At 33.8% G+C, this 26,519-nt stretch overlaps 2 protein-coding genes across 12 annotated transcripts in view; both read right to left on the bottom strand.

The window, feature by feature from the left end:
• LOC143240553 (1-phosphatidylinositol 4,5-bisphosphate phosphodiesterase delta-4-like) overlaps window positions 1-15,562 on the bottom strand; it is a 55,958-nt gene extending 40,396 nt beyond the window's left edge. For 3 of the 6 annotated variants that reach the window (XM_076483185.1, XM_076483186.1, XM_076483188.1), the window contains exons 1-3: window positions 15,185-15,562; window positions 5,905-6,075; window positions 2,408-2,684 (exon numbers count right to left, since the gene is read on the bottom strand). In XM_076483185.1, the coding sequence (XP_076339300.1) occupies window positions 2,408-2,684; window positions 5,905-6,075; window positions 15,185-15,200 (464 nt within the window). In that variant the 5' untranslated portion in view covers window positions 15,201-15,562. Of the gene's footprint in view, window positions 1-2,388; window positions 2,685-4,913; window positions 5,084-5,904; window positions 6,076-15,184 lie in introns of those variants that run through there. The other 3 variants (XM_076483187.1, XM_076483189.1, XM_076483190.1) reach the window with 3 other exon arrangements.
• A 4,509-nt stretch (window positions 15,563-20,071) lies between these two features.
• The window catches only part of LOC143240042 (uncharacterized), an 80,149-nt gene continuing 73,701 nt past the window's right edge, over window positions 20,072-26,519 (bottom strand). For 2 of the 6 annotated variants that reach the window (XM_076481823.1, XM_076481827.1), the window contains 5 exons: window positions 24,946-24,991; window positions 23,811-23,859; window positions 22,741-22,818; window positions 21,751-21,855; window positions 21,156-21,422 (listed from right to left, as the gene is read on the bottom strand). In XM_076481823.1, the coding sequence (XP_076337938.1) occupies window positions 21,339-21,422; window positions 21,751-21,855; window positions 22,741-22,818; window positions 23,811-23,859; window positions 24,946-24,991 (362 nt within the window). In that variant the 3' untranslated portion in view covers window positions 21,156-21,338. Of the gene's footprint in view, window positions 21,423-21,750; window positions 21,856-22,740; window positions 22,819-23,810; window positions 23,860-24,945; window positions 24,992-26,519 lie in introns of all 6 variants that reach the window. The other 4 variants (XR_013021531.1, XR_013021530.1, XM_076481824.1 and 1 more) reach the window with 4 other exon arrangements.

Below are 26,519 nucleotides of genomic sequence, written 5' to 3'. Positions count from 1 at the left end.
TGACTTCTTGTGTTAATACCAATTTTCATGCAAATCAGTTCCATCAAACCTCATAACCCAAAAAAAACTTGATCACCAATTTGGGGCAACCTCAAGATTCTTTTTGAAAACACGTGTTTTTTTCTCATAGCAAAGTCACATCGGGCTATATGCTGTGTCTATTGAGAGAAATGGAACTCCTGATTTTAGCATTGTAAATTTGAAAATTTAATGCTATCCCAGCAGGAGACTTTGAAAATATTTTCCTAAAAAAACAAAAAACATTAAAAACCACAAATAATTGTATTTAAAACCATGTACACAAAGCTAAAAACAACTGACATAATTAGACAATTTTAAACACATTTATTAGTGCAGTAAAACATCTTTTTTATTTTAGTAAAACATGCAAACTTCCTTAATATAATTAAAACAGCAAGTAAATGCAGATGTATACATAAAGCCAACATTGCAGGCAAATGCAAAAACTCCACCACACAATCCCGATATAATTAATTATGAGACCAGAAAATCATGAAAAATCAAAAACTGTTTACATCAATGCTTAGTAATTGCATAAGGTATTTTTGTACCAAATACCATGAAAGTTGGTTGAAGTACAAACAAGTAGTGCGTGAAAATCTCATGTTGTGTTTTCTTGCTGAAAAACTGAGTAAGAGACAAAAATTCCAAGATTGTCGATATCTCTGTTTTGGTTTTATAAAGTATCTTTGTACAAAATTCCATGTACAATGGTAAAAAAAATCTAATTTCTTGGCCAAAACTCTTAAAAGTACATGTTTATTTAACTTTCCTTTCCCTCTAAAATGTCCAAAAATGGGCATATCCTACATTTTTGTATACATACATATGTATGGATAGTGTAAAAATGTCGTAGCAAATCCTATATACATGGCATGAAACACAATGGAATAATTATCAAAACCCCCTACAATTAACATCTTGTTGCATATTCACACTGCCCCTCTATATAACTAAAACTGGTCAAGCCCATCATTTTTGTATATTATTGTCCATTATAGGTATCAAATTATCTATACACAAATCCAACATAAATTACTAAAATTATGGCTGAGTAATTGAACACAAACCCCAACGTTTGGCTTTTCTGTGAACTCTGAACTCCCAAATCAAACTTTTCTGTAGATTTATGAACATTAAAATGTGTATTTGTGTAAATTTTCATCTTGATTTCTGTAAATATAATTGCCCAGGAGCCCAGAATATAAATTTCTGAGTTTGATCTTTAATCTCATAAAATCCTTAAAGTGACCTAAAAAGGCATGTTAGACCAAGTTGTAATGTTACCAAGTTTCAAGTTGTTCTATCAAGAAATGAAAGAATGGTAGTCAATAAAAAAATGTTTATAGAATAAGAAAGAAGGAAGAAACAACAGAGAAACAGTATGTGGAGACACAACTAGTAAACAGATACAGAAGAAACAACAGAGAAACAGTATGTGGAGACACAACTAGTAAACAGATACAGATGAGACAACAGAGAAACAGTATGTGGAGACACAACTAGTAAACAGATACAGATGAGACAACAGAGAAACAGTATGTGGAGACACAACTAGTAAACAGATACAGATGAGACAACAGAGAAACAGTATGTCCCTGCAGAGACACAAATAGGAAACAGGTAGAGATGAGACAACAGAGAAACAGTACGTCTCCATGGAGACACAACCAGTGAACTATGCTAAAAATACAGCTTAAAAATGAAAATAAAAAGATAATTTTTTTGATTTTAACCCATTGACTGCAGTACACGTGAAATGTTTGCAAGACGTAATCAACTGCCACAAACCAACCTTATATGGAACTCCTGCATTCAACTGTTAGAAGCAGACTATACCCTATATATAACAAATTGGTAAAGGTTTAAGCTTAGTTTCCATACTTAAAAAGAATATAAAGCCTAACCTATCATTCAGGTTGACACTTGTCGCTCAGTTATACTAGTTTGGGTGGGGGTCCATCTTTCATCAGTAACCCCAGACAAATGAAAATAACAGAAAATATGTTTTATAGTGATGAAGTGTTGAGGAATGATATTTTGTGTCCTACATTTACACAGGAATTCCATTATTTAAATTTTTTTTAGTAACAGTGCTATTAATTTATGCTTCTAAATCGTGTAGCAACGAGCTGTTCAAAGTACTAAAAATACGAAACTCATCTTGGCTAGTTGTAATACACAGTATACCACAATAAAATGTCTACTCTTATTATTTCGCTTCGTCTTTACCCAGGGTTACTAACGAAAAGCAGAATTCTCCATAACTAAGCGAGAATTGACAAATTGAATAATAAATTGTGCAGAATTTCACAAGACCAGTATAATTCATTGACAAGTGGTGAATCGAAAGATTTTATATTTCACCTAATCACTTTTATTATACCAGTTAATTTCTTCTTCCTTCCTATCATTTTTGCAGGAAGCCATCAAATGTTTTAGGGCTCGAACCCAGCCTTTCTGAGTTTCTTCATTACAGGCTACAAGATCTAGCACCTCATGAGTTGGGCCATAGATGACGGAAAAACACAGTTCTTCTTTCAAAGAGGGAACACGTTTGGAACGGAAGTTGACATGTAACTGTCGTCTCTGACGAGCCTGAACGATGTTAAATAGATCTGTGGCCCAACCATCTCGTACGTCTTCAATCTCGTGTACATCAACTGGAAGAAATACACCTTAAGTTTCAAAATTAACTACTTAAAGCACACAAATGTGATTTTTTTTCAGGTTCTAATATTTTCTTAATTCTAGTAGCATAGTTAAACATCTAAACAAGTACTGTCAAACGAAAACAAACTTAAGTACTAGAACTAGGATATCTCTAAACAAATATTCACAATTTATTATTTCAGTTTGAGTGTACTTACTAATTATTAGAAGCACTTTATTTTCAATTGTAAAAGTCATTAACAAAAACAAGTACTTGTGCTAAATAAGACTAAAAATATCGGTGTCCAATTACAGCATCTTCAGGATAACTAAACATCTTTAGAGCCTTTTTACGGCACATCCCTGTTTTTAATAATTATTTATTATCTAATGATTTTAACATTGTATTGATTTTAATTGTAAACAGATGATTTTACACAAATGTCATTTAGAATTAGTTTAGTATTATTTTATTACAAATTACAGTTTTACAGTACGGAAGAAAAAACACGATATTTTGATCATTTGTATGCTACGACTTTACAACGCTAAAACCAGGGATTCGATCCCCTCGGTGGACTCAGCAGATAACCCAATGTGGCTTTGCTATAAGAAACACTCATTGTTGCAATCATTCTCATGTACAAAGTTGTTTGTTTTTTAATTTCACGAAAAGCTATACGAGGACTATCTGTGCTAGTCGCCCCTAATTTAGTAGCGTAAGACTAGAGGGAAGGCAGTTAGTCCTCACCGACCACCGCCAACGAATAGTAGGATTGACCATAACTTTATAACGCCCCATGACTGAAATGTCTAGCATGTTTGGTGTGATGGAGATTCGAACCCGAGACCCTCGTTTTAGGAGTCGAGCGCCTTAACCACCTAGCCACGTCGGGCTTCGTACCAACTTGTTCTTGAGAATGATCACACTGGTGATAGTAACCTTTTGTTTGTTTCTTTAATATTTCTTCCCTATTGTAAAAGCTGTAACGTGTAGTAAATGTAACCCAAAGTTTAAGTATACCCAAATACTTCTTGATCTCATTAAATATTAAAACGTTAGTAAATTAAAAGTATAAGAACATGCATAACGAAATTAACTGTTACCTCTTCCTGTTGAACAATCTGGTTTAGTCCTATCTATAATGGTTTATATGTCGAGGAACAATTGTATTTTAAGGTTATGGGTTAAATTGATGATTAGTTGTTTAAGCTAGCAACTAGCATTTCTAAAACAAAATTATAACAATTGTTTCCTGGATTCTTTCTGCTTGTGCTAGTTTTTGATTGGTCAGCTAGATGTTCTCTACTGGAGTTAGTTTTAGTTGATCTAACAGGTGTCCTCGACTGGGGCTGGTTTTTAGTTAATCAAACCAGTTCTTTCTAATCTATCATAATTATATTTGTTTTAATATTATTACTATGTTGATTTCATCATGTTAGAAGACTGGGGCTGGTTTTTAGTTAATCAAACCAGTTCTTTCTAATCTATCATAATCATATTTGTTTTAATATTATTACTATGTTGGTTTCATCATGTTAGAAGACTGGGGCTGGTTTTTAGTTAATCAAACCAGTTCTTTCTAATCTATCATAATTATATTTGTTTTAATATTATTACTATGTTGGTTTCATCATGTTAGAAGAGTTGGCAATGACAAAGTTAATTATAACTATCAAAATATTTGCAAGTGCATGTCAGTATATGTGCAATAGTTTTAGATAAGCCCCCAGTGGCTCAGCAGAATGTTTCCGGACTTACAATACTAAAAACCGGGTTTCGATACCCGTGGTGGGCAGAGAACACATAGTCCATTGTGTAGCTTTGTGCTTAATTCAAATTAACAACAACAACAGCTGTAGATAAAAAATACAAGTATTTAAATACACATTTTAATACAATTGCGAGGTTTCTCTCGCTAATTCAATGTCAAGATTTTATGTATACAATAATTCTTTTACAGCAGGTGTTTGTGATATATCGGCGATAAATTTGAACAATAAACAGACAGCACATAATCCATTTATTTCAAAATAATATATTCAAAACAAATCAAACGTATGTACAAAAATATTTACATTATGGATATCACAGTTATATCTTAAACTCTAAATAATTATCTTTGCCTGTCAAAAGTCCATACAGCCCAATTGAATTACTTTAGAATCCAACAAACAAAACAAATTACTTTTTTCTAGTCTTAGCACAATAGTATCAGCAAAGAATTCGCTTACGCTACCTCGTGGGTTAGCGCAGTTGTATCCTGAACCTTAATTAATTGTATCCTTTTTGTCAAATTCCACACAGGCGGGTTCAATTACTTTGCACCACCTTTTGACAAGATAAATCATTTCTCCTTATCTATGTTAACTATGAATTTCACTTTAACTATCACCCATTATGGTTAAACTAACAATAACACAATCTGACTTCACTTTCACTAACTTAACCTTGTCCGACTTCCTGTTATGTTTACCACAGTTCCATCCAGAGCTTTAAATAACTGTATATATTATTCGTCGTAAGTCCAAACGGGCTGGGCGAGTTACTTTAGAACCAAACTAACATAACAAGTTATTTTTCTTATCTCTTTTATTACAAAACAGTTGTGTAAGACAGCAGAGAAATCACCTGTTAGACTAATCATTCACACACTGGTCAACTTCATATTTTCTTTTCTTTTCTTCTGACTGAAGTGTTCTTGACTTACACTCACTTAGATATACACACACACACACACACATATATATATATATATATATAGATACATACATACATATTACCCAACTGACGCCTAGAACGTTTGACGAACAAGGAGACGTTACGATATAATAATACTCACATAGCAAGAAAAACTTGGAGATTTTAAGAAAGATGATGTTAACAATACTACAATAATTGAACTACACACACAACACACGACTCTTACAGTTATGTAATAAAATTTCATAAATATTACTTTTAAAATAATTAGCTTTTAAAACTCATGTTATGGAAACTAAATAATTGTTAAAACAACAGATCACTAAATTAACTAAATAATACCTCTTACATTAAACGGTCTTGTATATCTAACATTCAACACAATTGTTTTCAAGGTTCATGTACCATGTACTACTCTACCAATCTTGCCATCTTAAAACTTCTCATGGCAAACTGAAGCTCCAACATTTGCTACAATGATAAATGAAAAAAGCTGTTCAGCTATAACTTTGACATTAAACACTTACTGAATTCAGTCTTTCTACAAAAAAAACTTTTATTGGAACCTTGGTATTCCAGCCGTTGGGACTGCAGGTTCACATAATAACGGCGTCGATAGAACTTATCCAAGGATCTCAATTTAAATAAAACGGTTCCTTTGGCTACACAAAATATAATGTCTTTTAAGGAAAGTTTTTCTGAAAAAAAGAAGAAAACTACAAATTAAAAATTCAATTGAATTAATTTAATAATTAAATAATATATTTATTAATCTAACCAACCAATTATCCTCTACTTTACTATCCAATAACCATGTCTTGTTTGTTTGTTTTTGAATTTCGCGCAAAGCTACTCGAGGGCTATCTGCGGTAGCAATTCCGAATTTAGCAGTGTAAGACCAGAGGGAAGGCAGCTAGTCATCACCACCCACCGCCAACTCTTGGGCTACTCTTTTACCAACGAATAGTGGGATTGACCGAAACATTATAACGCACCCACGGCTGAAAGAGCGAGCATGTTTGGTGCGACGGGGGTTCGAACCCGCGACTCTCAGATTAAGAGTCAAACGCCTTAACACGCTTGGCCATGCCGGGCCCAATAACCATGTCAATTATCCCTAAATTATGGAAAATTATTTTTTCAGTTACCCCTTAAACTGTTCTCTAGCATATTCTTCAACATTTTTAGTAGATTTTTAACCGCCGCATAGTGACTCATAGAACGGTCTTGATTTTTTTTGTGCTGAGAACAACTTTTTATAGTTTTGTAATCTTTTGACCGATTTTAGATCTAATTACACTTTTGGACTTGGGAGGACAAACCCTTTTGGCTGACGTATTTGACTATGCCCAAGGTCTGAAAGATTAATTTATTCTAATCCTGCCTAAAGAAATTCAATTTGAGGGTGGGTTGGTCGAGATCCTGATGAGTAATAAAACTGAATCGGGTATACGTGCATCCCATGTTTGGTATTGCTGGTGCACAAAAATACGGTTAATAAAAAGAAGGAAAGAAGTTTCATACATTAATTTACTGTAATCCTGCCTAAAATAATTTAATGTGCTGCAGCTTTTGAGGATTTCTTCTCGTTTTTATTTCGCTTGTTACAATACACAATTTGAATACAAAATGAAATTTGTGGAAAAATTCACTTTCTATGGAAAATAAATATGTGATCCCAGTAATACTGGCGCTAACTGCAACATTAATACCATTTTTTGTGGCCCGGTCGTTAGGGGCGCTCGACTTGGGATCTAAGCGTCTACTTCGAATCCCCATCACATCAAACATGCTTGCACTTTAACCGTGAGGGTGTTGTAATGTCATCACAGTGTTCAATCCCTCTATTATTTAGTAAAAAGAGTAGTCCGAGAGTTGGCGGTTGGTGGTGATGAATAGCTGCCTTTCCTCTAGTCTTACATTGTTAAATTAGAGATGGCTAGCGCAGATAGCCCTCGTGTAGCTTTGCGCAAAATTAAAAAACAAACTATTTTGGTTTAATTTAATTTGTGATTCATATGACATCCTGGCATACAAACAAAATTTCAAATCATGGATGCACAAAAAATTTGATGCATAAGAGTTCGTTTAAAAAAGCCAGAAGGATATGGATCATATCATAATTCTAGGGTTAAAGTGATAATTCAATCCTAACAAAAAGTTAATCAACTAGGTAACAAGTACACTTGTCGTTTGTTATAATACATACTGCAGTGGGAAGGAAAAATCAAGTGTATGTAGAAAGGCAGAGATGTGGCCCGACATGGCCAAGTGGTTAAGGCACTCGACTCGTAATCCGAGGGTTCTGGATTCGAATCCCCGTCACACTAAACACGCTTGCCTTTTCTGCCGTGGGGGCGTTATAATGTCACGGTCAATCCCACTATTCGTTGGTAAAAGAGTAGCCCAATAATTGTCGGTGGGTGGTGATAACTAGGTGTCTTCCCTCTTTCTTACATTGCTAAATTGGGGACGGGTAGCTCGAAATTAAAAAGAAACCAAACATTTCAAAGACTGCTCTACTATGATAGATATAAGACAGAAAAAAAAATTGTCGGTTCCAAATGTCAAGATGCCTTATTATATGTGTTATGTTAAATATAGCACAGTGTCTCAAGTTTTAATAAATTGATAAGCATGTTTATAGTTAACGACAAATCTTTACAACTGAAGCTGTAAAAACAAGACATTGTTGTAAATTATATTTTTCATGTTTTGTTTGTTAACTAGAGGGCGATTAATGTTAAGATAGGTGTAGAAAGTTCCTAAGCTTATATCGTTTTCTCGAACATTTGAAGCCAGATTATAAATACGAAGTTGTCGTGAAGTGTTTAACACATATTTAAATATATATATTCAAGTATAAATGAACCATTCATTGTATAAAATATTTAGATATACGTTTAACGATCGTGCTTATTAAATTAGGTTGTCTCAGTAATCTGATTTAATTTTACGTTAGTTCTAAATTTTTGAAGAGGGTTGAACGTCACTGGTAACGTAACTTACAAACGTCTAGGGTGAATAAAATTTCCAACTATTTTATCTAAAAAATAAACCACTTTATTATTTTTACTCCCAGTAATTTTTGTCAGATTATTTAAAAGAACTCGATAATGAAAGAACAAAATTTACAAAAGTATAATGAACACATTGTAATCAAATCATTATACAAAAAAACTAAGCAATTTCTTTAAAATGATCGCAACAGTTGCTTAGTGTAAATGCCTTAAAATTAACTACAGACTCGTGTTAAGGTTTTGAAGTTGAACGCCTAAATAACTCAAGCATAGACTTATAATTCCAACTTTCATAGACAATCAACACTGTGAATATTACCTCTCCATTGCAACGTCAAATTACCAAACGGTAAGGATGAATGCTTTGAAATAATTATAAAGTTTTTCCTTAATGTGTATTAAGTATTCTTATACACTACTTTAAATAACATTTTTGATAAGTATCAGTTATGAAAAATAAACACAACAGGAAAATCAACTGTTTATTGCCCTTCAAAATTTACAGTACCCGGAAGTTAAGCGGTAAATCCGAAGGCTTATAACGTTAAAAATAGGATTTTAATGCACTTGTTGAGCAGAGTGCAGGTAATCCATTGTATAGGTTTGCGATTAACAATAAGCATGCGCAATAGTTTGGTGACGTACGTGCAAGGAACTTTCTGTAACTCTGACCCTCGGATTACGAGTCGCACGCCTTACGCGCTTGGCCATGCCAGGCCTGAGATTATAAGGACATACGCTAAAGATAAGATACCAAACATATTTGTTAACTCTTTCAAGAGTATGCTTACCTGGGACTAAGTTGAAGGTACTGAGGTGGTATTATCAATAAACAGACCATCGTAGTTGGCTATGCAGAGAAACGTAAAATATAAGAATATTAAAGGCACGAGACTTTTGGTAAATGCAAAATAATACGTAGGGTCATGGTATTCTAGACATTTTTTTTTTTTTTATTATTGCTGGAGTACCAATCCCTGGAACGAAGGTTATGTAAATTCGTGATAAATGAAAGGTTCTCTTAGGACATGAAAAGTTGCTTCCCTTACATGTAATTGGACCCTCCCCCCCCAAAAAAAAAAACAACAAACAACACCACCATAAAAAACTGTAACACATAAAATGTGAAACCGCAATTTGCAAATATCTCCACATGGACCTGACAAACTTAATTTCGTGAAGATCTATCCACAAATAAAAACTATAAAAACCTCAAAACTTTTCAGTTACTTTCAGGGGCCCAATAAACCTCAATACTAAATTTGTTGAAGATCCATCTACAAGAGGAAAAGTAGTGGTAAAAATATGCTCATAAAACCGCAAAACTGAAAATGTGTGTACTCCACGTGGACCTAAGTAACCTTCATACCAATTTTGGTGAATATAAATTCACAACTTGTTACATAGTTACATGGACATACAACTATTATATTTATATAAATACAATAAGGTGACTAGATCAGGCCAATTTGCGAGGTTAATACCGAACTGGTTCATAAACTAATAGGTAAAATTTAAGACTTTAATACGTACTTGTAAAAACATTCTTCTAACTAATCCATCTCTCATTGTATACACTAGAAAACGAATATGACTCGGTGGCTTAGATCAGCATTTGAGTCGGCCATGTTTCTCCACGTGCTCAGACCACATCTAATGACTTTTGTGTGTTTATAATTAAGCACAAAGCTACACATGGGCTTTCTGTCCTTTGCCCACCACGGATATCGAAACCCAGATTCTGACGTTGACCTACAAACATAGGCGAGTGTCTGAAGCCTTACGATAGAGCGTATTATTTATCTAACTGACAATATCCCTCCCATGTCAAGTTCCTGATTTTGGTTAAATATATCTGCTTACTTTATTATAAAATAGGCCAGTGGTGAGGAAATCAAATACATGTATATGTAAGTTGGAAATGTAAGCAACGACATAAAAAGTAATAAATTATCTGGAAGCTTCTGGTAACAAAGTACAATTCATTGTTCCAACCAATCATTCTTTATTAATACTAGAGACACACACAAGTGGTGGAGTTATGTTTGTTGAATATTTGGCAGAGTTACTCGAAGACTATCTGCGCTAGCAGTTCATAATTTAGCAGTGATATCCTTAAAGGATATCACCCACACTGCTAACTATTTTATCAACAAAGAGTGAGATTGATTAGCACATTATAACGCCCCCACGGCTGTAGAGGCGAGCATCTTCGGTGACAGGGATTCGAACCTGCATATTGGGAGTCTAGCGCCCTCTGCACCAGACCAAGTTCCAAGTTTCACTGTGTCGGTATTTGGGTATTGATGTTGTTAAATACCCAGGAGGGTCAGGTACATTTGACCTCTTCCTCCCTCCCGAACGATTATAACGTCTGTCTTTAGGTTTTTTTTTTATTTTATTTATTTTTTTTTTTTAAGCTTTGGGCCAGAGTAATAGAATGACATCATACTCAGGCCCATTTCAGGGCTCAGTCCATGCATGGACGAACAAGAAGTTTTTTTTGTTTTGTTTTTTTCCCTTCATTTCTTTTTTTTTTTTTTTTTCCTTCATTTCTTTTTTTTTGGTATTTTCATATATATATATTTTTTTTGTATTTTTCTCCTTTTTCTCGATTGAGAGAATGCTACTACTACTTGTAGTAACACACACAAAAAGAAAGTAATAATAATTATTATTATTCAATACTTGAATAATAATTCAAAAAGAGAAAAAAAAAAAAAAAATAAAATAAAATAATAATAATAATGATTAAAAAGAAAATAATAATTATAATAATAAAAAGAAACAAGGACTAAGTGTCTAGTGCATAGTGGCCAGTTTGTGTTACATTTCTTAAATATATGTTAAAAGGGGAGAGGTATTTAGGACCATTTACATCATGTACGTGGTATCTGTCGAGATCACACATTAAGTCATTTTTATGCCAATTCTTATTGAAATATTTTAGAGAATTATGCAAGAGTCTTTCAGCTATTGTATCTATGTTTGCATACTTGTGCATGAATGTGGTTGAGGTGCTACGTGGTACTTTATATGCTGAAGTTAGTACAGAATTTTGTATACGTTGAAGTTTCTGTACATGTGTGGGTGCTATGTTAATCCAGGCAGGTGATGCATATTCTATTGTTGGTCTAATGTACGTTTTGTAGATTTTAAGTATGTTGTCTGGTGATGTTCCTTGGATTTTACCTGATAGACTTCTTGCATAGTTTGCTCTTTTCCAGATTCGTATCAGTACATTTTTAATATGTGGTAGCCACGTTAATTTTGAGTCATAGGTTAGACCTAGAAATTTAGCAGAAGTAGCAGTCAGTAAAGTGATCCATTCATATAGAGTTTTGGTGGATTTTTTTCAGCTTATTCAGTCTGCTGAATACTATGACTTGGGTTTTTGGAATATTAATTTTGATTCTGTATTTCTGGCAGTATTCTTCGATGTTATTTAGGACTGGTTGTAGGTTCGTTGCTGCTATTGACGGAGTGGGGGCACTTTTCCAGACCGCTACATCGTCAGCGAACTGTGATGCATAACCTAAATTTAGGTCCGACAGAGGCATATTACTAACGTACATGATAAATAATATAGGGCTAACAACCCCTCCCTGCGGGACTCCTGCTTCAGGTGAAAAGGACCCTGAGTGGGCCCCATTTACATTTACTTTACACATTCTGTTATCCAGGAAGTTGGACAGCCAGCGAATAGTTTCCTGGGGTAATGCCATTTCAAGCAATCTATGTCGTAAGCCGTTATGCCACACTGTGTCAAATGCTTTCTCAATGTCGAGAAAGCAAGCTACAGTGCGTTCTTTTTTGTTGAAGCTGTTGGTAATTGATTCTGTAAGTCGAATCAGGTGGTCTGTAGTTTGGCGGTTTTTTCGAAATCCGTTTTGAATTTCTGGTAATTTTGAATTTTCTTCTAAGTAAACTGACAGACGATTACTAATTATCATCTCTAATACTTTGCCAATACAACTGGTTAAGCTAATCGGGCGGTAGTTGTTTGGTTTATTCGCTGGCTTTCCTTCTTTCTGGAACATTAATATTATTGCTTCCTTCCAAGAAACGGGGATATATCCAGCTGATAGTGAGAGATTAAATAACGCTGTTAGGTGTTCATATAATCTCTGAGTGCCTTGTTTTAGGAGGATAGCTTGAATACCATCTTTTCCAGGGGCTTTGTTTTTTGTGTTGTCAATAGCAGTTACGACTTCTGTTACAGTGATATGTTTTATCAGATGATGAGTGCTCCAGTCTTTTGTTTTTCTTGGTGTGTAATAGTGTTGACTGGAAATTTAGGTGTAAAAATGCTTCTGTTTTGATCAATAAAGTTTGTGACTGTATTATAAAAGTATCTGTTCATGTCTGGTTCATGATGTGTCTTGAACGTGTTTTCTAGGTGTTGCACCAGACCATGTCAGGCTTGGCAGTAGATTTGAAACTTTAGTAAACCGACGTCCCCTTTCAATTTAATTTTTTTCTTAGACCCAAAACCAATCAATTTTTTAGTTTTGAAAAAAAAATAGTCAGTATAAATGAAAAGCTGTATTTCAAAAGTAAATATATTTTAAATATTTTTGTCAAATATTGGTGAAGCAATTGCTGAGTTTATTTTTTAGAGATAGATTGCCCTATATGCTGTTTGTTATTTAACTCTACTTTTTGTAGTTTAATTAGGATTTTTCAATTTTAGCGCACTTTATATCAATAGGTGTTTGTTGTTCATGTGTAGGACTGGAGAGAAGGTTCATTAAAAAATATATTGCACACAGTTTCACCTACGTTTAACAAGGAACGAAAATCTCCCTGTTGGCATTTCTTAACATACCAAAACTACAATTTTTAATATTTAAGTAATATTAGTAATACAGTATTTTTATAGATTAAGGACTGAGAAAAAGAAATAGACAATACAATACGCCCCCACACAGCAGTCAATAGAACTATACGCACTGAGGATAAATGGGATATTCGCCGATTTATTGTTGATTTGAATGTAGTGTTTCCTTCAAATTACTTGCCGCAGCCCATTGGGTTAGCACGCTTAACTGTGGTGCTGAGGTGTCATAGTTTGCGTACCGTAAACTTATCGTTGATCGGTGCGGGGTAGAGAAAATGCACGAAACTTCGTACAAAATTATGGAGGCTTCATAACTTAAGAGCACTTTGTGTGTAATACGCCGTCAAATTATGGTCATATGTTACTATTAAATTATGCATAATCTGGATGAAAAACGAATTACGATAGAAATATGCATGCGCACTCGTAGATTGAAAAACTAACTGCCCTTCTATGAATACGACTTGAAGTTTTTCTTATAAATCAAGAAAAGTTGGTATAATGTCATACTGTGTTGTAGCTTACAGAGCGTGTAATTCTTCTTGTCATGAGCACGTTTTACTGATATAACAACAGTACAACTTGCAATGTTAATCGTCCTTTATGTAACGTTACTTTAGTATCTACTGACTGGCTAATAGACGACACACTACAGTATTATGGTGCGAGTTGTTAAAACAGATGACCCATTCAAACGGCCTTTGGCTCCTTTCAGGAAAATGACGTCTAGGCCACTACTATAGTCGGTTTGATGACATTGAAGTAAAGGCCTCGTCGAACTGAATTTAGAAAATTTAATTTAACACATTGTCTTTTGCTTTCCTTATCGGTTGTTTGTATGACACATGAACTTTGAAAACAAGAAACAATATATATATATATATATATTTGGGATAACTACTGATTTCAAGAAGGAATTGTAATTTTTGTTAATTACATTCAAACCATTTACAACAGATTTTTACCGTAAGTAACGCAACAATATTTATTTTTATTTTAATACTCTTATTAATTATTCTCAAGTTAATGTCCAAATAACGTAATGTATACATATATTGCAACACCATCATGCCGAGACGCATCAGGATGAATAATTAAAATGTGGCTTTCGTTTGAAAAACCCACAAATACACAATTATAATTATTTTTGCACGCATCTAATTCTTTGATCAGACAGACAGGAGTAGCCAAAAGTTGAGTGGGTGCTGTTAGCTACAGTTCATAACTGGAGAGAGCTAGTTTGAGCAGTTTTGTAAGAACTTTCATAATCAAACACACAAATTATAGAAGTGCTATACTATAAAAATATTTCAAATGTTTCTTTTGTTTGCCACGCGTAGTTGCCTGGGGAACAATTCAATTGTTTACTTTTAACTTTTAACACGTTTACTTTTGAGCTATTGTAGCACACACGTTACATTGGAGGCAGAAGTCGAAACGTTTACGTAATTAATTAATCATTTATAAACTTGGAAGTTAACATCTTTTTTACATTAAAAACACAAAAGTTTAGATTATTTCAATATCAATATTGCATGGAACAAAAATTTCATTTTCGAATAGATATTGTACAAAATTCAAAGCATAAGTCCCGTTCCTTTCGTACAAAGCTACTCAAGAGCTGAGGGAAGACGACTCTAGAATTACTATTGTGAGATTAAGCCTTCACTCTTAAAATAAACACCCATAACTCCAAGTTTCAGAGCGTAGGTAGATTTTTTTAATCATTTTCTGTGGCAACGGGTTGCGAACTATCGCTTTCCAGCACGGCACGCCAACCACTGGGCCGAATTCGGCTCACTTTAAACGTAGTTCCAGTCAACATTACATATTACGTTTGTCTTTAATAATCGCAACAATTTATTTGTCATTGAAGCCAGTTATTCAATAAGGTTTTATTTTCAATGTTCTACAGTAAAAAGTTAAATCCTTAAAACTATTACTTACCATTGGAATCATTCATTTTTAATTCTAGTCTTTTGTCGGAAAGGAGGCTAAAATTCGTAGTTAATACAATTACGTTAACTCAGTTTAACAAGTTTGGGCTTAAATACCCGACTTCATTGAGATATTAAGTGCGTTAGTTGGCCGTAAGCCTAATTTAGATTTTATTCCAACACATTCTTGAAAGGAAATTAAACACTTAATAATAAGTTTCTTTCCACAGTTGAGAATGTTTTGAATAATCACAACACTTCCAATCCAAACGCTATGAAATATATGCGAAAATACACCTATAAAATTAATAAAACTCGACAGATTTCATCGTTAAAACATGATTTGCTACTTGATTACCCACGACAAACTCGTACCTAGCAATTTCACTTTTTATCTGTAATGGTTTGGACTTAGACCCCAGCAACGTTTCATTAAACTTGTATCACCTATTGGTATTTTAAGAAAATAAATAAATATATATTCACATGTTAAAGATTTTTATCATATTTTTTATAATTAAATACATTCCAGTTAAAGTCGAGGTTATGAAAAGAAATTATTTATTATCGAAAAAGTTACGCAATTTCATTTTTCCTCCCGTGTTTGTGTAAGTTCAAACAAAAGAAAGTTTATAATTATAACAACAACAACAAAAAAGCAGTACATGTACAAGTCATTTTAGAAATGGTCTTTAAAACCACTTATGTTGGGAATGTATTACATTGATTCTGTCTTGTCGTCAAAAAAGACTCGTGATAGTTCACGATTTACAATTAATCGGTTTATACTGGCTCACGTAACTTCCTTCAACACGAGTCATGCAATCACACATAAGCGCCAAGTTTTTAAAATTTATGGTGGTCTGAGGGTTAGAGACAGAGTCTCCAGCGACGGTATCTAGGGCTTCATAAGTAAAGCCTCTCAAGTTAAATGATATAAAGCCCGTCATGGCCAGGTGGTTAAGGCACTTGACTCATAATCTGAGGGTTGCGGGTTCGAATCCCGGTCGCACCAAACATGCTCGCCCTTTCAGCCATGGGGGACGTTATAATGTTACAGTCAATCCCACTATTCGTTGGTAAAAAGAGTAGCCCAAGAGTTGGTGGTGATGACTAGCTACTTTCCCTCTAGTCTTACACTGCACCACGAGGGGCAGCTGGCGCAGGCGAGATAGCTCTCGAGTAGCTTTGCGCGAAATTCTAAACAAACAAAGTGATGTAATTTTTTAAACACGGGAACATAATATTTTCAATGAATACTTAGTATTTAAAACGTCTATTTAGGTGAAATTATCAGTTTACAATATCCATCCCTATAGTGGATGAGCTGTAACCTTACAGACTTCCAACATTATAAACCAGGGTTCAATTTCCTGTGGTGGGTACAGAGAAGATAGCCCATTGTGTAACGTTTTGAAAAACTCTCATCTAACGTCCACAGTATATGGTACTTGTTTATAACACGATTAGTTTAAGTACATTGTTTATATTAAAATTATATACAGGGTGGTTCAAATTTAAAATTTAATAATTAAATAACAAATACAATCGGCTAGTTTTCAACATTCTGTAGCCCATTGAAATAGCTTTTATTGTTATGTTGTTGTTGTTGTTTTCATTATAGAGAATAGTGCTACCCTGCAAAATAGAAACAGTTCTAGAAAAAACTCAATCTAATGATTTGGCCAATCACGTGTTCGTCAGACAACTCCACTAGACTTCTTTCTTGGGGGTATGTTAAGGATACCATATATCTCACACCTGTAGCAAACATCACGGAGTTAAAGCCAAGAGTAACAAATGTCATCGTTACTTTAATTGTGGACATGCTACAGTGAACGTGACCAGAAATCGAATTTCGATTAGGCATGCTGAGAATCATTAATGGTGCACACGTATAAATTTACTGACATGCCAATAAAAACTATTTGAGTTGGGCTACAAAATGTTAAAAACTACATGGATGTATTTTTTAAATTATTAAATTTTAAAATAGAAAAGATAATTTAGGGTCCCTGTATATAAGTTTAACTGCATATACATACCGAAGCAAGACTTGGGATCTCGTTTAGCATCTTTTATTATAATCATTTTTTTTTCTGGCTTACTTGTCTTTAAAAATTTAACCAACAATCATTACACCACCTTTCTAACGCAGTGACGTCTAATAACAGCGAAAGGATTTAAAAGCATTTTTACTATTTAACTGAGAAAGATCCACCTATGTGTGTGGCACACGTTTTACAAAACGCAATAATTTTGTCTAACGTGTTCCATGTATTAAACCTGTGAAATAAATAAATAAAACATAGCATTCTGGCACTTGAATGTCTTTCTGTAAATCAAATGGAATTAGCTTGTTAGCAGCTGAACTTCAAACCTTTTTCCTGTGTTTCTCTAAAGGTCCATCCAAATTGCGGAACAAACACAGTTGAACTTGACAACAGTTTGCACTCTCTGGTATTAGAAACTAAAGGAACCATAAGTAACTTTAGTGACCGTTGAATAGAACGTTTAAGCAGAGAATATATTTCAAACATGAAAGGAAGATGCTGAACAAACTAGTCTTTAATTAAATGTTACTGTTTTGTGTTCTTCTGAACTATGAATATCTTACTAATATATATTGCAAGCAAAAAAAAATATTCAAGTTAATTGAACAAATTATTTAAAAAGGGACTTTCATCCGGCCCCTGGCCTGGCGTGGCCAGGTGGTTAAGGCACTCGACTCGTAATATGAGGGTTGCGGGTTTGAATTTCCGTCACACTTAACATGCTCGCCCTTTCAGTCGTGGGGGCGTTATAAAGTTACGGTACATCCCACTATTCGTTGGTAAAAGAGTAGCCCAACAGTTGGCAGTGGGTGGTGATAACTAGCTGCCTTCTCTCTAGTCTTACACTGCAAAATTAGGGATAGCTAGCGCAGATAGCCCTCGAGTAGCTTTGCACGAAATTCAAAACAAACCAAACCATCCGGTTCCGTTGAACGACGCTAGTCTACACAGTTAGCACTGAAATTTTATTAGTCATAAACTCTTTATATCTGTTAACAAAACAGGACTGATGTTCAGTTTGTTAACAGGTTAAACCAATATTTAAAAATATTTTGAACTTTCAATCACTTTTAAGCAGTGACAGTTCTTTTCATTTAGAGGAACACGCTAAGTTGATAACTATTAAAACAGGAGTGGAAATCTATGCCTTAATTTTACGTTGCAATGACTACAGCCTCTTTTCCTTATACTAAATTTCAGACTGATTGAGATACATATCACCAACACTCAAAAGTTAAATTTATGAAAAACCTGTACAGAAATACACACAAAAACACTGGTTTTACTAGTGGCAAAGGTCTCATAGAATAATTTATTTTCCAACAATATAGTGTCAAGTGGTCATTATACAATCAGTGGAAAAGTTTTTTTTTGTTTAAGAATATAAACACATGATAACACATCAGTACTGTTAAGACCACCAATCTGATTTGCAAAGTCCTTTTTACTTCAGATAGTTAGATGTAAAATCTGAACATAAAAACAACACAATGAAAATAACAATATTTTTCTGTTTCCCTAACAACAATGTGATTGACATACTGGTCCATTGGTCCCTGAACAGTAGCTACTGTGTTCTCACTGGTTAAAGAATCCAGTTAGGCCTGATTAACTAGTATCACAGTGAACTCGTGTAATATATACTGTGCATGAATCTGTCTTCTGCATATGCACAAAAAATCTTAATCTCTATGATAACCAGTATTGACATTAAAAAAAAACATTCAGCATCATAATGTCCACTGGAAGTGATATTTAGCTTGTAGGGGCAGTGACTGGTAACACTGTTAATCAATACTGATATCAGTAGTGGTATTAACTGGTATAATAGTTTACTATATGGGGCAGTAACTGGCATAATTGTTAATCAGTAATAATGTTAATTGGAAGTAATATTTAGCTGGTAGCATTATCAACTATGTGGGTCAGTAACTGTTATCATTGTTAATAAGTAGTAATGTTATCAGACCATGGACCAGTACACTAGTGCAGCAAGAATCACACAGGAACAGTGAAGAAACAGTCTATAACCAAAAGTCCTGCTGAAATATGACACAATGACCTTCATATAAAAAATGTAGCATATTTTAAAAACAGACAAGCCACTAGTGACAATTGTGCACATTACAACAAGAACAAAGTTACATTAGTATCTATGAAGAAATAATACTGTGTTTCTACATGACATTATTAAAATCAATAAAATAATTATCTCTTTCACAACATTACAAAGAAATTGTAGCCTTTCTATACTTTCCATCTTCAACATTTATAAGCAATTTTTAGTATTTCTATCTTTTACTTACTCAAGAAGGCAACACCACATGTTCACTGCTGACTTGTTCTGAAAAATACACCTTGTTCAATGGAACTTGGTTAGAATGGATACATGACAGGAAAAATGTATCTTAGGACAGCTGGTATGGGTATTAACACTTTTACCAAAATAAAGCAGAGAACAACGTTTCAACCCTCTTTAGTCATCTTCAGGTTAACAAAGAGAAGATTAAAACGTTGTTCTCTGCTTTATTTTGGTAAAAGTGTTAATACTATACCAGCTGTCCTAAGATACGTTTTAACTTCAAGTGGGTTTCTTGTCATCACGAGACACAAGACAGAACTAGATATACAGATTTTAAATCCAAGCTGAGTGCCACCCATGAAAAAAAGATGTTACTAAGAGTCGTACTGTGGACTATGACCGTTCTCGACCAAGATCATCATATTTCATAGTACAAACCCACAAGTCAGTTAAAAATGCTTTTTGATGTAAATATTTTGAAGATCTCAAAGTTGACACCTACTCCAATTACTCCAAGAACCTAAATGCTACTAACTGAACATAACAGGCTTTTATTTTTATTAAATATCTAAATTATTTCACTAGCATGAACAATCTTGCTGTCTACAGTCAGTCATGACTAGGTTCTACTGTATGTGAAATAACACAGACACAAAGATTTAAAATATAAAATTGGTTACAAAACACTACATAGACAAGCATGCAATTACATAAAATAACAAGTACATCTCAATACTCTCAGAAATGTCTTTGAATTTGACTGGTATACCAATTTTTTTGTTTTAAACAAAAAACACTAAAAAGGTTTTGGCAATATATATATATATATATATGATACACTAAATTTATTCATAGAAGATACCTGAAAAGGACTTATGGCCAGCTCATAAAAACTTGTGTGTCATATTTTTGCTTTCATTTACTTATAGTTTCTACTTAACATTGATACTGGTAGCAATTAGGTTCTGCAATATTCCACCAGAAGGAACTGACTGTTACACCTCTTACATCTACACTTTCTTCATCACTGACAAATCCATTCAAAGACACCATGATTACAACCTGTTTATGTTGTTGGTCCTTCTGCATAACAGTAATCTCACAATAAAAACTGTTTATTGTTCCACAGTAGTAATACTAAATTTAAAATTTTCTTCTTATGCACACAACAAGCCGACCAATCTATGAGATGAGACTGCACAGGGTTACACAGAGAATACACAGGTTAGTAAAAAACATACAGTACCATTACCTACTAATGCAAAACCCCATTGCAAACTATGTTTTTTGGTTAACTCGAAAATGTATTGTGTGGTATACCTGCACTCCACTTTTTTTCTTTTTTGCAAGAGCATCTGTTCTGTACAGTTATATCTCTACCTATGTTATAAAAAAGAATCTGTATTGTACATGTAAATACAAGTATATCTGTACTCTACCTCTGTTACAGTTATATCTCTACCTATGTTATAAAAAAGAATCTGTATTGTACATGTAAATACAAGTATATCTGTACTCTACCTCTGTTACCAATACAGCTGGGTAAAGACAGAAAACCTAGTAATGAATAAAAACGATGTGGGGATTCTAAAACGCATAGTTTAAAGTAAACATTTATTGTTCTTCTTGTTATTTCTGATGTCCACTTCCTGTCTTAAACACCACATTCAAGTACTTCCATGGACTAAAACCACACTTTACTTTAACGTTTTGTTGGTTACTTGGCTTTTACTCTTTTCATGCCATAATAAAGAAAAGAATATGTGTATTACAGTTGGCAACACAAGTCTTCATTCACAGGACTTTCTTCATCTTCTATCTCTGTATCGTCTTTCTCCTCTGCTGGGAGGACGTGCTGTTCGTCTTAGAAAATCATCAACTGAACGTTCGTACTGAAAAATTGAGTAAAATAATTATCTGTTGTACGTTATTTCAGAAAAAAACAACCAAAAACGCCCACTCAAGTGGTTTATGTTACATGCTCAGAAATCTTTAAGAACCTTAAACTGATCAGCTCACATAGAAAGGAAAACACCAAAATTTATCCAGATGACCTTTGTAACCTTTTGGTATTTGATTTATTGGTTGCAGGCTACTGATAAAGATTGATATTTCAAAGACAAGAATAATTTTAATTGGACTACTCACAGCTAATCCAATCTTTACATCTAAAGTTCGTAACAGCATTAGAATGCTTGACAAAACCAAAGATAAACGTACACTACTCACAGCTTTTTTGTCCAGCCCTCTACCCCGAGAAGGCATGTAACTTGGAGGATGGAAAGATCGATCATAGAAGGTAGAAGGATCTACAGGGAATGGAGGCTGAAAGATGGAATAAAATAAATATAAAAAAAATGAGGAACTAATTTAATAAAGATTTTATCTTAAACAGTTTAGAATTACTTTTAAAATACCATTTCTTACTTGGACAAACAGATATTTTGTCAGATTTATACTACAGCAACAGAATTAAAAAAAGGCACCATCCTCCATTAATATTTGGGCTGCTTTTCACAAAACAATGTGATTGACTGTTATAATATAATGGCATCACTGTTAAAAGCACGGGCATGTTCTGCTCCAGGTTTCAATCCTGTGACTTACAGATTACAAGTAAGTCGCCCTAACCAACGTCTTATGGCAGATCCTATCCCTTGGGGATTTTTTGAAGTACAATTATTTAATATGTGACTTAATAATTTTGAAAGTAATTCCAAAAGTTTAAATAAGAACAATGTTGGAAAAGATTTTTAGTCAACTGTTTTGTGATATGGAAGGATACTCAAGAGATAACTTTAATGTGGTTTTGAGCTTTGTAAATAAGGGAAGAAATTTTAATTTTCAAAATAATAAGAATACCCTGTGCTTTTTAGATGTGCTGGTGAGTGTTCTGCCTGAAAAATTAGTGACTGACAGTTTTTACAAATGCACACATTTCATGTAGTAATCATCCAAAGTATATAAAACTAAACATTCCACTACATTCTTCAAGCACACTACGTAATTTAGGTTCCAAGGAAGCGAGAGTGAGTAATTACTACAGATAAAACTCTTTATAAGTCAATACTGTTATCTGGAGATCTCTTTGAAGAGAATAACATAGACACTAAGTTAAATTTGGAAAGAGAGAGATGTGTAAAAGTGGAGAGAAAGTTGGACCTACCGTACCACTTTCTCTCTCAGAGTCTGAAAAATCTAGACACTTACTGCTGCTCCAAATGGCATCATTGGCATAGGAGGTCTCTCAGGGTGAGGATGATATTCTCGCATGTAGTTTGGAAAACCCTAAAGACCAAAAAGAAACTACACAGTTTCACTCTGTTAAACATAATTAAGAAAATGTTAAGAGAGTATGAAAAATTGATAATTTCAGTCTCTTTCATGTTTTTTTTTAGAAAACTACAGAGACAAAATTTAAAATACATAGTTTCAGTATCTTGCACGTAATTTAGAAAAGCCTAAGACAGAATATAATCTTCAGTTTCTATACAGTTTTCTCGAAAAACACAGTTGAGAGCTATATGTAAACCACTGCAGTAACAGCATAACTAAAGCAGTGATGTAACACATCTATATCCTGAAAGTTTATGTAAACCATTACAATAACAGCATGACTACAGTAGTGATGTAACACATCTATATCCTGAAAGTTTATGTAACCATTACAATAACAGCATGACTACAGTAGTGATGTAACACATCTATATCCTGAAAGTTTATGTAACCATTACAATAACAGCATGACTACAGTAGTGATGTAACACATCTATATCCTGAAAGTTTATGTAACCATTACAATAACAGCATGTCTACAGTAGTGATGTAACACATCTATATCCTGAAAGTTTATGTAACCATTACAATAACAGCATGACTACAGTAGTGATGTAACACATCTATATCCTGAAAGTTTATGTAACCATTACAATAACAGCATGACTACAGTAGTGATGTAACACATCTATATCCTGAAAGTTTATGTAACCATTGCAGTAACAGCATTACTACAGTAGTGATGTAACAAATCTATATCCTGAAAGTTTATGTAAACCATTACAATAACAGCATAATTACAGTAGTGGTGTAACACACCTATAACCTGTGTTTACTGTAAAACACTACAATAACAGCATGACTAGAGCAGTGTCACAACACATCTATAACCTGTGATTAGCCTATAGGATCAAAACTTTGTTTTTTTATAAAACTATTACAGCTTGTTTTACAAATAGCACTACCATGCCACATTTTTTCAATAGGCACATATATGAACTTACTCCATTCATAAGGATCTCTCTTCTCATTCCATAACGGTCTACAGGAGGCCTGTAAAGATAAGGTCACGTGTAACACAAAGTAAACTTTTATGCACTCCATTTCCACTTAAAATTACTTGCATACTCAAGCTATTACAAGGAAGACAACAACTAATATTTTTGTAAAATAATACAGAACCTTATTCTAAACAAAGATAATATAATTTTTGAAAAAAATATTTCTAAATAGTTTTCAAATATCTTTTAGGAGTTGCAAAAATCAAAAGAACAGGGATATACAGTACTAATATTCAATAGTTAGTCTTCTAATAATTTATTATAACATCAGAGTAGCACTATGTACTAGGTTTCATTGGTGAGATCCTCTCATTAAGACAAACAAGAAATACACAACTAGTGATCACTGTTAAAAACAGTGTCTGTTGCTTTGGCATGGAGTAGGATGACATTTCCAGGTGTTCAATCAAAGCAAAATGTATCACAGGTTGCCTTTTATTAATGAAAAACTACAGCAATGCAAGTTCAAATATTCCCTCAATAAGATTTCTTACTCCAAATAAAATACTGTTCTGCAATATAAGCATATATAAGTAATATGTTTCCCTAATGATATTTCCTACCATAAATTGCAATGTTCTATGATATAAAGTAAACTGTAGAAAAATTTTCAACACATTGATATATATTATATATACCTATAATTTAAATATTTTCTTATTGCAGCTGACTCTTGATCCACTCCAGCATAATGACGACTCTAGAAATTAGATCAAAAGTTCGTTGCAATAAGAGAACTTGGACTGTATATGTGGACATTGTCAAAACATGTTTTTAAAGAATTTTCATTTGGCCTGATATTATTTTTCATGTAACATTAGAATGAATATTCATGATTAAATTATTAAAGAATAGTTGCATTCTTTTAACACTTGGAGAAATAGCATTAGACAGGAACTGTTACAACCCAAACACCACAACAGTTAAAAAACACAAACGTACTTCAGATTTTTGCATATTTGCATATAAAGTACTTCAGATTTGACAACTGATGTTTAATAATTAGTTTTTGTTTTCATTAAACACGAAGTACGTAGTTAATAAAACAAAGTAAACACATAATAACAACACAACTTACCTCTCTTTCCTCGAGTCTTTCATGAATCCTGGAACAAACAAAGCATCTATAAAATAATAAAGGTTTGAAAGTGAAACAGAAGGAAGCAAAATATTTTGTTAAAAATTTATTGTTTACAATTATTAATGTTTACTACTTTGTTACACAGTCAGTAAATCACACAATTTTATTCTCAGTAAACAAAACAAAGACTTATAAAAAGTACTATAACCTGAGTATACAGTTATGACAAAGTATTTGTACCCCTGCGTCGTGAATAGTTTTTGCCTCATAACTTAAAAAGAATCATGATTAGGATAATGAAAGTGTAGTATATTATAAATATTATACTAACACACATCTACATAAATTTGTATGTAAATTAAACGACAAATAAACTGTTTATAAACAAATAACCAAACATAGGAGGGGCAGAAAGTGTTCGTGCATCTACTTTAATGGTCAGTTGTGTAGTGCAATCTCTCCTCATAGCCCTCTAACCCTTGCAAGTTTTTTGGATGACACTGATGAACCCTGGTCTTCAACTCATGCCAAACGTTTTCAATTGGGTTGAGATCGGGTAACTGAGATGGCCACTCCAGAATGCTTATATGGTTCCTCTGCAATCAGGATTGCACATATCTTGATATGTGCTTAGGGTAATTGTCGTGCTGGAAGATCCAACGATGCCCAAGCCACAAGTTTTGAGCATCATTCTTGATATAAGTGCCTAATATATCAACGTACTCTTCTTTTTCAAGATTCCATTGACGCGGTGAAGGCTGCCTACACCAGAAGAGCTGAAGGAACCCCATAGCATGATCGAGCCACCTCTGTGTTTAACTGTAGGGACGATGTTCTTTGGAAGATTTCCTTCCCCATTTTTACGGAAAATACAGCAAACATCATTGTGGCCAAAAAGCTCAATTTTATTCTTGTCTGACCAAAGAATACTCTTCCAATAGGTAAAGGATTTATCTACATGCTTCTGAATGAACAGGCTTTAAATATGGAGTTCTATGAGGACGGCATGCTTTGAACCCAGGAGAGTGTAACATGTTCATAACTGTAGAGGTGTTTACTTCAACCCCAGTTTTTCTTACCAGTTTCTGCATGTCATTACGTGTTAAATGAGGATTCCTACTAACTTCTCTGAGAACCTTCCTCTTGGTTCTCCCTGGAATTTTGGTGGGGCGTCCGGAATGAGGGAGGTTAGCAGTTGATCCTGTAAGCTTAAACTTGGCAATTATGCTTTGAACAGTAGATATGGGCACATTAAATTGTGTAGCAATATTGGAAAGAGACACACAAGACTTGTATTTTACAATAATTCAGTTTTTTAAATCACTGGACACTTGTTTCCTGTTTGCCATGATGACCAAGCAGATAATGGTGGAGAAGGCACTAAATTGCCGGAAGTAACTTTTTTGCTGGCTAAATTCCAATAATTATGAACCCAGTGTCTAGTTATGGAATGGTATAATGTAGTTTATTTGCCAAACAAAACAAAATTTTTACGGAAATATCAGTTTTTAGTTTTTCACACGTTCTGAAATGTACAAACATTTTCTGCTCTTCCTATTTTTGGTTATTTG

Source organism: Tachypleus tridentatus, chromosome 13 (genome assembly GCF_004210375.1).
Source record: "Tachypleus tridentatus isolate NWPU-2018 chromosome 13, ASM421037v1, whole genome shotgun sequence".
Taxonomy (NCBI): Eukaryota; Metazoa; Arthropoda; class Merostomata; order Xiphosura; family Limulidae; genus Tachypleus; species Tachypleus tridentatus.
Note: the sequence above shows the minus strand (reverse complement) of the source record. Positions and strands in the feature narration are given on the sequence as shown.